Source organism: Trachypithecus francoisi, unplaced genomic scaffold, assembly GCF_009764315.1.
Source record: "Trachypithecus francoisi isolate TF-2019V2 unplaced genomic scaffold, Tfra_2.0 Lachesis_group16, whole genome shotgun sequence".
Lineage (NCBI taxonomy): Eukaryota > Metazoa > Chordata > Mammalia > Primates > Cercopithecidae > Trachypithecus > Trachypithecus francoisi.
This window is the reverse complement of record NW_022681461.1, coordinates 74,270,370-74,286,014: the sequence shown is the minus strand read 5'-3', so window position 1 is coordinate 74,286,014 and position 15,645 is coordinate 74,270,370. Positions and strand designations below refer to the sequence as shown.

The 15,645-nt window shown below is 44.7% G+C and overlaps 1 protein-coding gene across 2 annotated transcripts; it reads left to right on the top strand.

The window, feature by feature from the left end:
* Positions 1 to 92: 92 nt before the first annotated feature.
* On the top strand, positions 93 to 9,606 carry GNG10 (G protein subunit gamma 10). 2 transcript variants are annotated; one of them, XM_033237825.1, is made up of 3 exons: positions 93 to 467; positions 6,179 to 6,310; positions 8,648 to 9,606. In XM_033237825.1, exons 1-2 carry the CDS (start codon positions 387 to 389, stop codon positions 6,302 to 6,304), a joined length of 207 nt encoding a protein of 68 aa, XP_033093716.1. In that variant the 5' UTR covers positions 93 to 386; the 3' UTR covers positions 6,305 to 6,310; positions 8,648 to 9,606. The 2 variants fall into 2 exon arrangements, with proteins under 2 accessions (XP_033093716.1, XP_033093715.1); XM_033237824.1 differs by having other exon boundaries at positions 94 to 467; positions 8,651 to 9,606.
* The last annotated feature ends 6,039 nt before the right edge of the window (positions 9,607 to 15,645 follow it).

The following is a 15,645-nucleotide window of genomic DNA, read 5'->3' as shown; positions in this document are numbered from 1 at the left end:
CTCATGTCATACCTTGGCTCCAGTTCTCATTTCTCAGGGGTGCGTGTTTGCTGTCGCCCACTCCATCTTCGCGTCCCACGCCCTCGCGATTCCTGCACATCCTAGGGGCTCCAGCTTCGCGGGAGGACGCCCCGCTCGGCGGGTCCCCGCCTCGGTTCCAGGCCCAGCTGCAGGTGCCACCCAGGTTTCGAGCGCTGAGGAGCGGAGAGCACTGCCAGCCCGCTGGGGTCCCCGCTGTCTCTGGCAAGCCGCTCGGCGCCGGGTGGGCTGGGGCGGCGGGGCGGGCGCAGCTGCTTCCCCGCCCCGGGGTGGCGCCCGCGCTCGGGGCTGGCGGCTCCTCCCCGCCCGGCCGGGCCCAGCAGCCCTCGGAGCCCAGCGCCGCCGCCATGTCCTCCGGAGCTAGCGCGAGCGCCCTGCAGCGCCTGGTGGAGCAGCTCAAGTTGGAGGCTGGCGTGGAGAGGATCAAGGTGCGGGCCCTGGGACCCATGCTCCGGTCCTTCTGCCCGCGGGGCGTGAGGAGAGGAGGCCGGCAGCCAGGGCCGGGCGCCAGCGGGGGGACGCGGGGGCGCCGGCGAGGCCTCGGCGGGGCGCGCGGGGGGCGGCGGGGCCCGCGGTAAGGGAGCGCTCGGGGCAAGTCGGGGGCCCGGGCCCGACGGGAGGAGGCCGCGCGTGGGGGGCCCCTCGGTCGTGGCCCGGACCGGGTCCCTGGGGGCGCGCCCACTCCAGAAGGTGGCCGTGGTCAGTTCCTCGGAGGGCTCCCGGGATGCCGGCGACGCGCGGGCCGGGAGGATTGGACCAGGGCTGGGGAGGCCAGCGCAGGGCCGCGAATTAGTGATGGATTGGTAGGATGAGAGCGAGAGGGAGGAGAGCCAGGATGCTCGGGTTTCTGTCGTCGTGACGGGGTGGACGGCGCTGCCACCCGCCGAGGTAGAGAGGAGCGGGAGCGGGTTTGGGGAAGTGATGAGTTCGGCTGCGGACCTGGGGACTCCGGGGAGTCATCCTGGAGGTATTTGTCCTCATGGCCTGAAGCTCAGCGCCCAGGGCTGAAAGAGGTCATTCAAGCGCATGGGGGCGAAAAAGCCTCTTCTATGAAGAGCAGGGCTCAGAGACTGGGACCCGGGGACCAGGCACACCGATGGCCGGTGGCCGAGAGAAGAGGAAGTAAGGGACAGCAAGGTTTCCCAGCAAGGAAGGAGGGATTTCCAAGAACCGCGGGCTCAGTCATGTCCAGCGTTTAGTCAGTTGGCTAAAAGGCGTCTGCTGTAGAGCCGTGTTTAGCAACGAGTGCAGCATTATTTGCAGAAGGTCTATAGGAAGGAACACACCCGTGATAGTCCCTGTGCCTCAGTGGCACCTTTGCTGTGTGCCTGGCGCTGCTACAGGGAATAGGGTGGTTCTGGAGGGGAAGGTAAACAGCAACTTAACGGATACATAGCATCGCTTCACATGCTAAGTGGAGTGAATATTATAAACAGGGTAAAGGGAGAGAGGGCTGTGGAATGCAGAGGTCTTGGTGACTTATGTGTTAGTAAAAGCAGAATCTGGACTGTGTTAGGGTAGGCAGACTTTTTTCTTTTTGAAGAAATCTAGTTTTAAAGAGGAAATAACGTGTTTTTTAAACTTAGGAAATGAAAAGCCATGTTTTAGGGTTGAGAAGAAGGAACAAATTATATTTTTAGGTTCCAGGGAAGAAACAAATGGAAGCCAATTGCTGGTAGAGGAGACAGGGCTACTTTGGGGGCAGGGGCGGGGGGATTGGTGGCACAGCTTCTGAGACAGGAAGAAAGAAGGTAAGGATGTGTGTAAAGATAAGTTTCTAGATGTGGGCTAAACTTACATGGTGACACTTTTCTTTGTGAAATAGGAGGCCACGTTTTCTTCTAAGGCAGAGGAAAGGGTACTAAGGGAGTGGCCCCTGAGCAGGCACGTAGATGCGCTGTGACTCTGAAGGCCCAGCTGCTGTGAGAAGGGAGACTGCTGGTCATATTTGTGATTTTTTTTTTCCTGCAGCAATCTTTGACCATCCTGGAATGTGAGTGCTGAAGGTGAACGGTAGTTGAAAGAGGAGTGAGTTAGCAGGGCAGGTATGCCGGAAAGGTTGGAGGTGGGGCGGGAGGGCAAGGTGTGTGAAGGTCTGGCCAGAAAGAGGCTGAGCCTAGATGGCTAGAGAAGGAATGGAGCCAGCCTCCTGGTGATAGGTGAGATAGAAGGGGAGGAAGTGATGCCTGGTGATCTCGGTGAGGTCAGAGCAGAATAAAGGAAGAATAAAGGAGGCAGCACCCTGGATGGGAAGGAGAGATTGTGATCACAGAGTAGGATACTGGAGTGTAAAATTTCAGAAGTAGAGCAGTTACAGGTGTTGTAACTGTATCTGTTAGCACTGAGGAGAAGGCTGTTTGAGGGGAGGAAGTCAGGGAACTGAAAGCAGGGTTGTTGGAAATTCACAAAGACAGTGTGGGGACCTGAGGTGGAAAGGAAAACTGTGAGCCAGTCAGATGCCTGCCTACCCACCAAGTGGCTAAGAAAGACGAAATACATTCTTTTTTTTTTTTTTTTGAGATGGAGTTTCGCTCTTGTTGCCCAGGTTGGAGTGCAGTGGCATGGTCTCAGCTCACTGCAACCTCTGCCTCCCAGGTTCAAGCGATTCTCCTGCCTCAGCCTCCCAAGTAGCTGGGATTACAGGCAGCCGCCACCATGTCTGCTAATTGGCTAATTTTTATATATATATATATATATATATATATTTTTTTTTTTTTTTTTTTTTTAGTACAGACGGAGTTTCACCATGTTGGCCAGGCTGGTCTTGATCTCCTGACCTCAGGTGATCCTCCCTCCTCAAGCTCCCGAAGTGCTGGGATTACAGGCATGAGCCATGGCGCCTGGCGGGAAAGATATTCTTATCTACATTTTTAAAATGATGATGAAACCAAGAGCCATATAACTCAGGTGAGTTGCCCAAGCTCACAGTAAACTTATTTACTAATAGGATAATAAACCTATTTAAGAGGTGCGCTCATGAAAGTATGATCTGCAGTACCTGGCTGCACTTTTCTCAGATAATACCTTAGAGAATCACAGCATTCTAGGGTCTGGTCTACCTCATTTCAGGACTCAGTATAGCCAGAGGTGTCTTCTCTTTTTTTTTTTTTTGAGACGGAGTCTTGCTCTGCCACCCAGGCTGGAGTGCAGTGGCCGGATCTCAGCTCACTGCAAGCTCTGCCTCCCGGGTTTACGCCATTCTCCTGCCTCAGCCTCCCGAGTAGCTGGGACTACAGGCGCCCGCCTCGTCGCCCGGCTAGTTTTTTGTATTTTTAAGTAGAGACAGGGTTTCACCGTATTAGCCAGGATGGTCTCGATCTCCTGACCTCGTGATCCGCCCGTCTCGGCCTCCCAAAGTGCTGGGATTACAGGCTTGAGCCACCGCGCCCGGCCTGGAGGTGTCTTCTCTTTGACAGACTTGCTATCTGGAAAATAAACCAGGACCGATCTTCTAGCATAGAATAGAGGACATCCCTTCCTGGCTATAGGAATGTTTGGTATCCTTCTAAGAACTCCTCCTTTAGAAGAGCCTCTCAGAAGTTGCTGGGTAAACATGGGCTCAAACCAAGGAAAGTCAGGTAACCTGGGTGGAGGTTATCCCACCTCCAGTGGCAGGGGACAGCTTGCAAGTATTTGGGCTTATAGTCTCCCAGCCCAGAGCCTCTCTCCCTTGCTAGTGTTAGAGAGATGCTGACCACGTTTACTCTTCTCTTACTTTCTCTACATATCCCCTTACCTTAACTTTTTGACCATGTTCTTGAGACTAGAGTTCAGTTTGTCTCATTTCTCCAGGAGTCCTGGAAGACAGTGTCCTTCCACCTACCATGTGTGGAGTTGACCTGTTACCCCAATGCAAAGATCATAAGCCTGAGCGTAATTGATTCTTGATTTCTTTTGAATTAATAACTGGTATATATAACCATTAATTCCAATTATAATTAACATGAAAATGTCGGAGCTTCTATTGAGAGAAAAAGCAAACTTCAGCATTAGCCCTGTAATATTATATTATGGTTCTATATTTATATAATACAGAGTAAACTGTCATTACATTAATGCAACCAAAATTCCTAGAGCTGTCCAGAAACTTGGTAGCAATTGTAGCATAAACAGTTAATTTTCCAGTTATTTGGAGGCTTGGAAAATTAACACAAAGTAGTAGTAATACCTGAACAGCAATCGGAACCATTTTTGTACAATATGGTGAATTTTATTGAAAAGACCTTTTTTTTTTTTTTTTGAGACGGAGTCTTGCTCTGTCGCCCAGGCTGGAGTACAGTGGCCCTGTCTTGGCTCACTGCAAGCTCTGCCTCCTGGGTTCACACCATTCTCCTGCCTCAGCCTCCCGAGTAACTGGGACTACAGGTGCCCACCACCACGCCCAGCTAATTTTTTATATTTTTTTAGTAGAGACGGGATTTCACCGTGTTAGCCAGGATGGTATCGATCTCCTGACCTCATGATCTGCCCGCCTCAGCCTCCCAAAGTGTTGGGATTACAGGCGTGAGCCATGCGCCCGGCCCAAAACACCTTTTAATGCAAAAAAAAAAAAAAAAAAAAGTACAATGAGGAAAACCTCCAAGTAGAATTACGCATCAAATGGAAGATAAGAAAAGGGATAATAATATTGTATCAGTTTTTGCTGCCTAACAGACCACCCCAAAATTTAGTGACTTAAAACATTTATACTCACAGTTCTTAGATGGACAATTTGAGCTAGGTTCAGGTGTACAGTTCTGCAATCTTCTGGACTCTCCCATGCATCTGCAATCAGATAGAGTGTTGGCTGGTGTTGGCTGGTGTCTGGGTGATTTAGAATGGCGTCACTCGCATGTCTGCAGGTTGATAGGCAGGTGCTGGTTCTAGCTTACCGGTTCTCCTCCACAAGATCTCCAGGAGGCTATCTTGGGCTGGTTCAGATAGTTGTCTTACCATTCCACCTGCACCAAGAGAGGTAGGTGCAGAGACTCTTGAGGACTACCCTGGAACTTGCCCTTTATTCTACCACATTCTACTGGTCAAAGTCAGCCCAGATTCTTTTCCTTTTTTTGTTTTTTTTTTGAGACGGAGTTTTGCTCTTGTCGCCCAGGCTGGAGTGCAAGGGCACGATCTTGGCTCACTGAAACCTCCACCTCCTGGGTTCAAGCAATTCTCCTGCCTCAGCCTCCTGAGTAGCTGGGACTACAGATGCGCGCCACCACACCTGGCTAATTTTTGTATTTTTTTTTTTTTTTTTTTTTGGTGGAAACGGAGTTTCACTATGTTGGTCAGGCTGGTCTCGAACTCCTGACCTCATGATCCACCACCTCTCGGCCTCTTAAAGTGCTGGGATTACAGGTGTGAGCCACTGCACCTGGCTGCAGTCAGCCCAGATTCAAGGGGTGGGTCAATAGACTCTACCTGTTGGTGGAAGGAGCTGCAAACTATTGTGATCACGTTTGCAGACTACCACAAATGTATTGCTATATGTTAGCGCTATTCTAATGGCTTTATATGTGTGAACTCACTTAATTGTTACAGCAACCCAGAGAGGTGGGTTACTATTTCTAATCATTTCACAGATGAGAAAACAGCTACTGAGATGTTGAGTAACTTGCCCAAGGTTATCTAGGTAGTGACAGAGCTGAATTTGAGTCCACGCAGTGTGGTTCCAGAGGCTATACTCCTAAATAATAAGCTATAATGCCTCAAAAGCAAGGCAGAAGAACTTTATCACTTGTTTGGAACAGACTGAATAAGCCTTCAGACTTGTAAACATTAAGACAATTTGCTCATTTGGCAAACTTGGATATATCAATGCATGTTTTATATAAGTGAAAATTTGTAAAGGGAATGCTAGAATGAGCTATTTCTTTATCCATTCAGTCTCAAAACTAGATTTCTAAATGGATCAAAGATACAGCTTTTTCTTGCCTGTGTTGAATAAGCAACTAAACCAAAAAATATCTAAATTGAAGTTTATGGAAATTGTAACCTTTCCTCTTTGTAATTCAACTATTAGAACGTTCAGCAGAAAGAGACTTTTGGAGGTCACAAAAAGTTGATATTTACCAAGTTGGATGATCATTTGCAGAATATCCTTGACTGCCGGATGGCTTGGCCGTGAGCAGTGTGTCATGTTGCTGTCCCTTTCTTTCAGGTCTCTCAGGCAGCTGCAGAGCTTCAACAGTACTGTATACAGAATGCCTGCAAGGATGCCCTGCTGGTGGGTGTTCCAGCCGGAAGTAACCCCTTCCGGGAGCCCAGATCCTGTGCTTTACTCTGAAGACTCGTGAGTAATGATACACCATTATGTCTTGGGTCCATAGCATTATCACAGGGCTTCCCAAAGGACTTGAGCAACTGAGTTTTGAATGTCTACAGTTCTTGGGGGAATTAAAATAACAGCCAGCAAAGTGCACAACTTTCCCTGAAGGGTGATTCTAGTGTATAGTTACTTTGCCTGTAGAATACATCTAATTAGGACAGTCTGAAGTCTCTTTGGCACTAAGTCATGAGATGCCAATATCCTTCTGTACTTGAGCTCTTTAATTGAGTTGGCTGGTAGTAATTTCTTTTCTTTCTTTCTTTCTTTCTTTTTTTTTTTTTTTTTTGAGACAGTCTCGCTCAGTCACCCAGGCTGGAGTACAGTGGCATGATCTTGGCTCACTGCAACCTCCACCTCCCAGGTTCAAGCAATTCTCTTGTCTCAGCCTCCTGAGTAGCTGGGACTACAGGTGCATGCCACTACGCCCGGCTAATGTTTGTATTTTTAGTAGAGATGGGATTTCACCATATTGGTCAGGCTGGTCTCGAACTCCTGACCTCAGATGATCCACCCGCCTCAGCCTCCTAAAGTGCTGGGATTACAGGTGTGAGCCACCACTCCCGGCCAGTAATTTCTTGACCTTAAGCCCACCCTCTCTGTCCTTATAGTATCCCAGGGTTGGGATCTGCTACTCTTGGGACTAAGGACTCCCCAGAGTGGGAGATGTGTGCCTACCACCTGCTGTGATTTCTGTCCTAATGGTTTTCAGAGTATATCTTTATGTTTTAATGGAGGAAGAAATGTAGCTACTGGGAAAAAGTGTGAGTGGGGTTAAAAGAGCTTTAAAAATTGATAAATGAAAACACCTCTCGGGTAGCATATTAGAAATTTCATGGGTTTGAATACTTTGTGTTGGGGTCATTTTCACAATGTGTTTCCCCGGTCACCACTGAGCTCTGTCGCCCAGGCTGGAGTGCAGTGGCACAATCTTGGCTCACTGCATCCTCCGTCTCCCAGGTTGAAGCAATTCTCCTGCCTCAGCCACCCTAGTAACTGGGATTACAGGCACATGCCACCACGCCTGTCAAATTTGTTTTGTATTTTTAGTAGAAACGGGGTTTCACGATGTTGACTGGGCTGGTCTCGAACTGACTGGTCTCAAACTCCTGACCTCATGATCTGCCCGCCTTGGCCTCGCAAAGTGCTGGGATTACAGGCGTGACACAATGTTTTTTTAAGATGACAAGGGCATGAATTATTAGAGTCTTTTGAGACCAACATATTTCAAATGATGTATTCTAAGGGGTGTTTATACAGTAAGTAATTATCTTAGCTCCTTCTTAACAAGTAGCAAAAGGAAATTGTTCACATTTAAAAGAAGGAAGCACTCTATCAAATCCTATTGTACTTTTTAATGGAAAAAGTTCATATTTATGGTGTTAAGATAATAGTCTTATGTTGGCATAGCATTTTTCTTTTTACAAAGCCCTTTCCTTCCTTCCTTTCCTTCCTTCCCTTCCTTCCCTTCCTTCCCTTTCTTCCCTTCCTTCCCTTCCTTCCCTTCCTTCCCTTCCTTCCTTCCCTTTTAAAAATTGAGATGGAGTCTCGCTCTGTCACCCATGCTGGAGTGCAGTCGCATGATCCTGGCTTACTGCAACCTCCACCTACCAGATTCAAACAGATCTCCTGCCTCAGCCTCCTGAGTAGCTGTGACTGCAGGTACACAGCACCATGCCTGGCTAAGTTTTGTATTTTTAGCAGAGATGAGGTTTCACCGTATTGCTCAGGCTGTTCTCCTGACCTCAAGTGAAGTGACCTGCCCATCTCGGCCTCCCAAAGTGCTGGGATTGCAGTTGTGAGCCACTGCACCCAGCTTTGCAAAGCACTTTCATGGGTGCTGCTCATTCAGTGGTATGGTTTATATGTCTTTTGTATTCACCTGTTACTTTCTTTTTTTGTTGTTGTTTAAGATGGAGTTTTGCTCTCATTGCCCAGGCTGCAGTACAATGGTGCAATCTCAGCTAACCACAACCTCTGCCTCCTGGGTTCAAGCGATTCCCCTGCCTCAGTCTCCCTAGTAGCTGGGATTACAGGTGCCCGCCACCATGCCTGGCTAATTTTTTTGTATTTTTAGTAAAGATGGGGTTTCTTCATGTTAGTCAGGCTGGTCTTGAACTCCCGACATCAGGTAATCCGCCCGCCTTGGCCTCCCAAAGTGTTGGGATTACAGGCGTGAGCCACCGCGCTTCGCTCACCTGTTGCTTTCTATTTCTTGAATACTAAAGTACCCTATGAAATGATGACTAGGTAATTTTATAAAAAATCTTCCTAAAGTGAAAACCAAACAAACTCTTTTTCCAGTAGGAGAGAAGTTCGCTGAGGAATACCTTCAAGCACGGAGTGACGAATGACTGCCTTCAAGTCTCAAGAAAACACTTTTCCCTAACTCTGATTAGAGATGTTTTAGCCCTTTCCTGTGGCCTGGTCCTATAGCGAAAATCACAGAAATTCATGAGTTTCTACTTGAGTGAGGAAACTGGGTGAAGGAATAGAGTTTTAAATAGTAATAGCCTGTTTTTTTGTACAAGTACTTTTATACATAAGACAAACAAAAACCTTACCACCAAATATACCAAAATGCACCTGTTTAATCAGTGAGTTACTAATATTTCTATACCTGGAATATCATGTATGTTTTATTTGCTGGATGTTTACATTTTAAGAAAGAAAATAGTTGTGTTTGTTTAAACTTGTAAACTGTTGTTCCTGGAAGATATTTATACCATAAAAAATGTGTTCTTTTCTCATGAATTCACAATTCCTAAATAAATACAAGAAAGTACAAATTGCTGGGAGGAAGAATAGGCTTTACTAATTGACTGATGTCTTGATTTTTCTAAATGGGAAGATTATTTTATTTTTAACACTAAATATAGGAGCAGTTTCTTAGCAAACTTTTTTGGAAAAGTTAATGTTATGATGTGCATTAGGCTGCCCCATCGTGTATATAAATGAAGCAGATTCGATCTTTGTATTCTTAAGTTCCTCTACTTTGTAGTTGTGGCTGCAAAGAAATACAGAATTTTATATATTTAAAAATGTTTAAAATGTGACCCACAGAACATTGTAAATGGTTACAAACTAACATGAAAATATTACAACCTAAAATAATTCTTAACGTCACAAGTGTTTTACTTTGATGATGTGCCTTTGATTTAATTTGGGACACTTTTTTAGAAGGATACATTATTCATGTCTGTAACAGTCTTTGAAGAGCTTGGAAATAAAATTTCTGCTTAATTAATCATTTTTCTATGACAGCAATATTTTGTGTCTGATTTTGTATTAAGGACTCTTGGATTTCTGTTTGCCTGTGAGATTGAGTGCTGGAAATGAGAGAGTGAAATTCTTGTTTTTAAGTCTGTAGAATTTTGCAAATGTCCTAAAAAAATAGATAACTGTATAACACGAAGAAAATATCTCTATTAATGGCAACATTTGTTCTCTGAAATAGCTATATATAAACTCATAAATAAACAGAAATATTTGTGAGTGTAAGTAGTGTTACAATAGAGAAAATAGAAGTCATTAGATGGTAACTAACTCACTTAACTTTTAGCTACTAAACTCCTAGGTCTAGTGATTGGAATCCCTTCCATTCAGTCATAATTCAGGCATCCCTTTTATAACCTATGTGTTCTCTGCATCTGTTTCACCTTCGCTGAAATTTCCCTCTACCAGTGATCCTGTCTCCTTCATCTTCAAGTTCTCTGCTGGATGCTTTCTTTCTTTTCTTTTTTTTTTTTTTGAGACAGGGTCTCACTTTGTCACCCAGGCTGGAGTGCAGTGGCACTATCTCAGCTCAATGCGGCCTCAATCTCCTAGGTTCAGTGTTCTTCCCACGTCTGCCCCCCAAGTAGCTGAGACTACAGGCGTGAACCATCACACCTGACTCATTTTTGTATTTTTTGTAGAGATGGGATTTCGCCATTTTCCCAAGTTGGTCTTGAACTCCTGAGCTTAAGCGATCCACCCACCTCAGCCTCCCAAGTTCTGGGATTATAGGCGTGAACCACTGCACCTGGCCTCCAGTGGACCCTTTCTATCACCATTTAGCATGTTCCATTCTGTCTTAACAACAATAGCATTTTTAAAAATCCCCATTGAAAAATAAAATTCTCTTTTGATTCCACTTCCCGTTTCAGAAACGTTTGATAAGATAGCACAATAAAACTATAAGCATCTCACTTATAGATGAATATAGATGCAAATATCCTAGATATAAACAGATAAAATTCAGTAGTTATAGTAAGAGAAAATACAGCCGGATAAAACTACTTTAACATAAGGAAATCTATCAATGTAATTCACTACTTGAATCACTTAAAGAAGGGAACCTATGCCAAAAAGTCATTTGATAGAATTCAATTGCTGTTCTGGGCCGGGCGCGGTGGCTCACGCCTGTAATCCCAGCACTTTGGGAGGCCGAGGCAGGTAGATCACGAGGTCAAGAGATTGAGACCATCCTGGCCAACATGGTGAAACCCCGTTTCTATTGAAATTCAAAAATCAGCTGGGCATGGTGGTGCGCCCCTGTAGTCCCAGGTACTCGGGAGTCTGGGGCAGGAGAATCACTTGAACCTGGGAGGCAGAGGTTGCTGTGAGCCAAGATCATGCCACTGCACTCCAGCCTGGCAACAGAGCGAGAGACCCTGTCTCAAAAAAAAAAAAAAAAAAGAAAAGAAATTTAAAAAATAGCTGTTCTGAATAAAAACTAAGTGGATTAGTGAAATGAGAGTAGAAAGAAATTACTAAGATGATAAAGACAATTTTTCAAAACCAACAGCCAATATACTACATGGTGAAAGGCTGACACATTCAGGATATCAGGAACAACATAAGAATGCCTTTTATCACCACTATAAACAGCATTGCTTTGAAAGTCTTAGCTAATGCAGTAAGCTGAAAAAATGAAATGATGTAAACATTTTAGAAGAATTATCTGTATTTATGGGTTATATAACTGTACACCTTGAAAACTCATGAGATTCTCATATAAGAAATACTTGAATTTATAATAGAATTTGGGAGGCTAACTGGATAAAAAAGACATAGGAAAATAACATTTTCTTTTTTTTTTTTTTTTTTTTTTGAGACAGAGTCTCGCTCTGTCGCCCAGGCTGGAGCGCAGTGGCCGAATCTCAGCTCACTGCAAGCTCCGCCTCCCGGGTTTACGCCATTCTCCTGCCTCAGCCTCCCAAGTAGCTGGGACTACAGGCGCCCGCCACCTCGCCCGGCTAGTTTTTTGTATTTTTTAGTAGAGACGGGTTTTCACCGTGTTAGCCAGGATGGTCTCGATCTCCTGACCTCGTGATCCGCCCATCTCGGCCTCCCAAAGTGCTGGGATTACAGGCTTGAGCCACCGCGCCCGGCCGAAAATAACATTTTCTATACTGACAATAGCTGGTTTAAAATGGAAATGGAAAGTATATCCCCTTTCTACTTTAATGATACAACTATAAAAATACTTGGGAATAAACTTAACAAAAGTGCAAGGGCCATAAAAAAGATTTTATTGATGTTATAAAATGGAGTGTAAATAAATGGAAGGACATGGCAATTCTAGGATATGAAAACAATTTTGGCCAGGTGCTGTGGCTCACACCTGTAATCCTAGCTCTTTGTGGGGCCGAGGTGGGTGAATTGCTTGAGATCAGGAGTTTGAAACCAGCCTGGGCAAAATGGTGAAACCCCATCTCAACAAAAGATGCAAAAATTAGCTGGATGTGGTGGCGTGCACCTGTAGTCCCAGCTACTTGGGGGGAAGAGACAGGAAAATCGCATGAGCCCAGAAGGTCGAGCCTGCAGTGAGCTGTATTCATGCAACTTCATTCCAGCCTGGGCAACAAAGTGAGAATCTGTCTCAAAAAAACCAAACCAAAAAAAAAAAAAAAAAAAACCCAACATAAAAATATAATTTCATTAAAATGTCAATCTTAATAAAATTTCTGCTTAATCGTTAATCGTGTGTGTGTGTGTGTGTGTGTGTGTATAAAACATGAGGAGGGGATGGGCATGGTGGCTCATGCCTATAATCCCAGCCTAGGCAAGATAGTGAGACCTTGTCTCTAAGTTTTTAAATTAAAAAAAAAAAAAAAAAAAAGCCTCTTGTAAAAATCATTACAGACCAAAAAAAAGAAAAAACAGAGCCAGGCATGGTGTGTACTTGTAATCCCAGCTACTTGGGAGGCTGAGGCAGGAGAATCGTTTGAACCTGGGAGGCAGAGGTTGCAGTGAGCCAAGATCGCACAACTGCACTACAGGTATAGGAGAGATAATGGGCTAATATCCCTAATATACAGAATATTCTGATTGTATGTGATGAGGAAAAAATGAGTCAAGGGTATGAAAAAGCAATTCACAGAGGAGAGAATCCAAATGAAAGAGCACATAACTCCACTAATAAGCAGGGGAAATGTAAAGACAGTGATAATGAAGTATCATTTTTCAATCCCTCAAATTAGAAAACAAAAAATAAAAGGGCATATTCATTAAGAACTTACATGCCATGTTCTAAGTATTATGTGTATTAGGTCGTTTACTCCTTATTGGTGTGACCTTGAACAAATCAAATTCTCTGGGTCTCAGTTTCATCACCCATAATTATTTTTAAAATTTGGATAAGAATATCTTCTTTGTCTCCTTTGCACAGATGTGGAAAGTGAGGCGCAGGTGAGTTGAACATCGTCCATAATCCAACAGTTAATGGATGATAGAACTGCTATCCGATGTCGAGCAGTCCAGCTCTAGAGCCCACACCCTAAACCACTGTGCTGTGTACCATTGCTGGTGACCATGAAGGAGACTGGGCAGTTTTATACCTTATTAGGGTGTAATGTGCTATGACCCTTTGGGAGAGGAATTTGGCAAAATCTCTGTAAATCCCAAACAAGATTGAGGAGTCTGAGATCAGATTAACCCTCAGGGCTTCAACTTAACTGTCATTCAGGTTTGGAGAGGCATGGTACAAGGAAGCAAAAATAAATAAATACAGAAATAAAGTATGAGGATTATGTCTATGCAAGAACATTGGATGTAGTTACCGGTACGTGGAACTAACTGGAAACAAATAGATCAGAACCCATCAAATTTTTGAGGGGATTTGAGAAAATGGCCCTAAAACTGTTGAAGTTGAATAAACTTAACTCGAGGCCCTTAAACTTGCATTTCAGAAAGTAAGTGGAGAAAGCTTTGTAGTCCCTAAGGAAGACACTCTCTGAAGGGGTCCAAGGAGAATAATGGATAAGGGAGGACTTCCAGAGGAAGGAGCTGAGGATGGGGTGAGGATGGAAAACCATGGATAAGAGTTTCTTCCAGAGGGTAAAATGACGACCTACCAGAGGAGGGCCTTCACGTCTGCACGGCTGGATTTCAGAATGCGGACCACTGACTTCCGTGTGTCTCTCATTCTTTCCCCTTCTACATGGGAAGTTCATTGAGTCTCCCACTCTTGTGTTTTTAATATTGGTATGTGAGAGTGGGGGAAATGACAATAGATAACCAAAAAGTTTCTAGGTCACTAGACTTTCAGGGGCCATATCTAGCCCCGATGGGGAAAAACGAGCATTACCTCATAATCCTGGCCTTTGAGCTGCCTGCAGTGACTAGCTGAACTTTGGTTTTCCTCTCTTGAGGTGGGACTCATTGTATTCTGTGTGTGAGAGGATGAATGAAATGGCTATTTGGGGACCAGAATGGTAGAGTGCAGTAGAGAAGAGACTTTCTAGCTCTTCACCAAATCCTATTTCTTTTTCTTTCTGGGCACCCTGCTAGAGAGATTACAATTTGCAGCCTCTTTTCTAGTTAGATGTGGCCACGTGCTTCTGGGCAGTGGAATGTTTTTGCTCTTCCCTTGTTTGCTGTCTGTTTGGAAGTAAATACCCTGGGTGGGCTGGCAACTGTATGTTGAAGATGACAGGCTCTCTCTGTGACTCTGTAGAGTGGAGTACTCTCCTTGCCCTAAGCAAGTGATTTCAAGTGGTCAAGAAATAAATTTCTCAATGTTAAGCCATTGAGGTTTCAGGGCTTTTCTGTTACAGCACCTAGTACTACTGTAACAAATACAACCTAGAAAGCTATCTATGATATAATAAGTACAGTCTTCCCTTAATATACATGGGGGATTGGTTTTAGAACGCGCCCCTCCACCCCACTCCAGTTTACAAAAATCCACTCATACCAAGTCTGGCTGTTGGCCCTGCAGAACCTGTGTATACTAAAAGTTGGCCCTCCCTATAAGTAGGTTTTGCAACTGGCAAATACTGTATTTCCTTCCTTCCTTCCTCCCTCCCTCCCTCCTTCCTTCCTTCCTTCCCCCCCCAACCTTTTTTTTTTGATGGAGTTTTGCTCTTTGTTGCCCAGGATGGAGTGCAATGGCATAATCTCGGCTCACTGCAAGCTCCACCTCCTAGGTTCAAGCGATTCTCCTGCCACAGCCTCCCAAGTAGCCTGACCAATCTCGTGGATTGGTCTCTACTAAAAATACAAAAAAACAGCCGGGCATGGTGGCTTGCGCCTGTAGTCCCAACTACTCAGGAGGCTGTGACAGGAGAATTGCTTGAACCCAGGAGGCAGAGGTTGCAGTGAGCCGAGATCACACGACTGCATTCCAGCCTGGGTGACAGAGCAAAATTCCATCTCAAAAAAAAAAAACTTTATTTAAATTTTAAAAAGTAAATGTAATGGAAATGCATCTGTTAGTGAGAAGAATGGGATGTTATGGTGGTTTAATTAAAGGAGATTTTGCTGATCCCAATATTTCAAATTGTTTCTTTATTTACTGCTGGAGGATGGAAAAAAAGAGAACCATTGTGATGTGTAGGTCTCAGGTGTGTTCTCTGGCTTGGGAAAGAGTGCCTGTGGAAATTGAAGCACTGGAAATTTACTCTTTTACAACTGTTGGTGCCTGTGTACTCACTCCTTGAAGTGTCTTTGTAATATGCTCTACTGGTAGGTGTACCTCAGTCTAAAGACTTCTGATATATATCATCTTGAGAAGTTCAGCTGTGAAAGAGAACAGAGCAGGAGTAGTTGGAGAGGATATGAAGTCTAGAAAAGCTTCCTTCAGAAGCTTCAGTACATTTAAATGTCAAGGGAAAGGCCATTGTTGAGGGAAGGAAGGAAGGGAGACTGCATGTGGACTTCAGGTTTAGCCTCAGAGTTTTGAACATGGTTTAGAGAAAGCTCTATATAGAGGTTGTATGCACAGCTCAATTTATAATAAAATGTACTTTGTGTCCCATTTACAATGTTAACATTGTAACATTATCATTATTATGGTCACTGCCTTGCATACTTTG

Coding starts and splice junctions, on each gene's coding strand:
- GNG10 (XM_033237825.1), top strand. CDS start 387: ATGTCCTCCGGAGCTAGCGCGAGCGCCCTGCAGCGCCTGGTGGAGCAG. Junction 468..6,178: donor CTGGCGTGGAGAGGATCAAG/GTGCGGGCCCTG, acceptor CCTTTCTTTCAG/GTCTCTCAGGCAGCTGCAGA.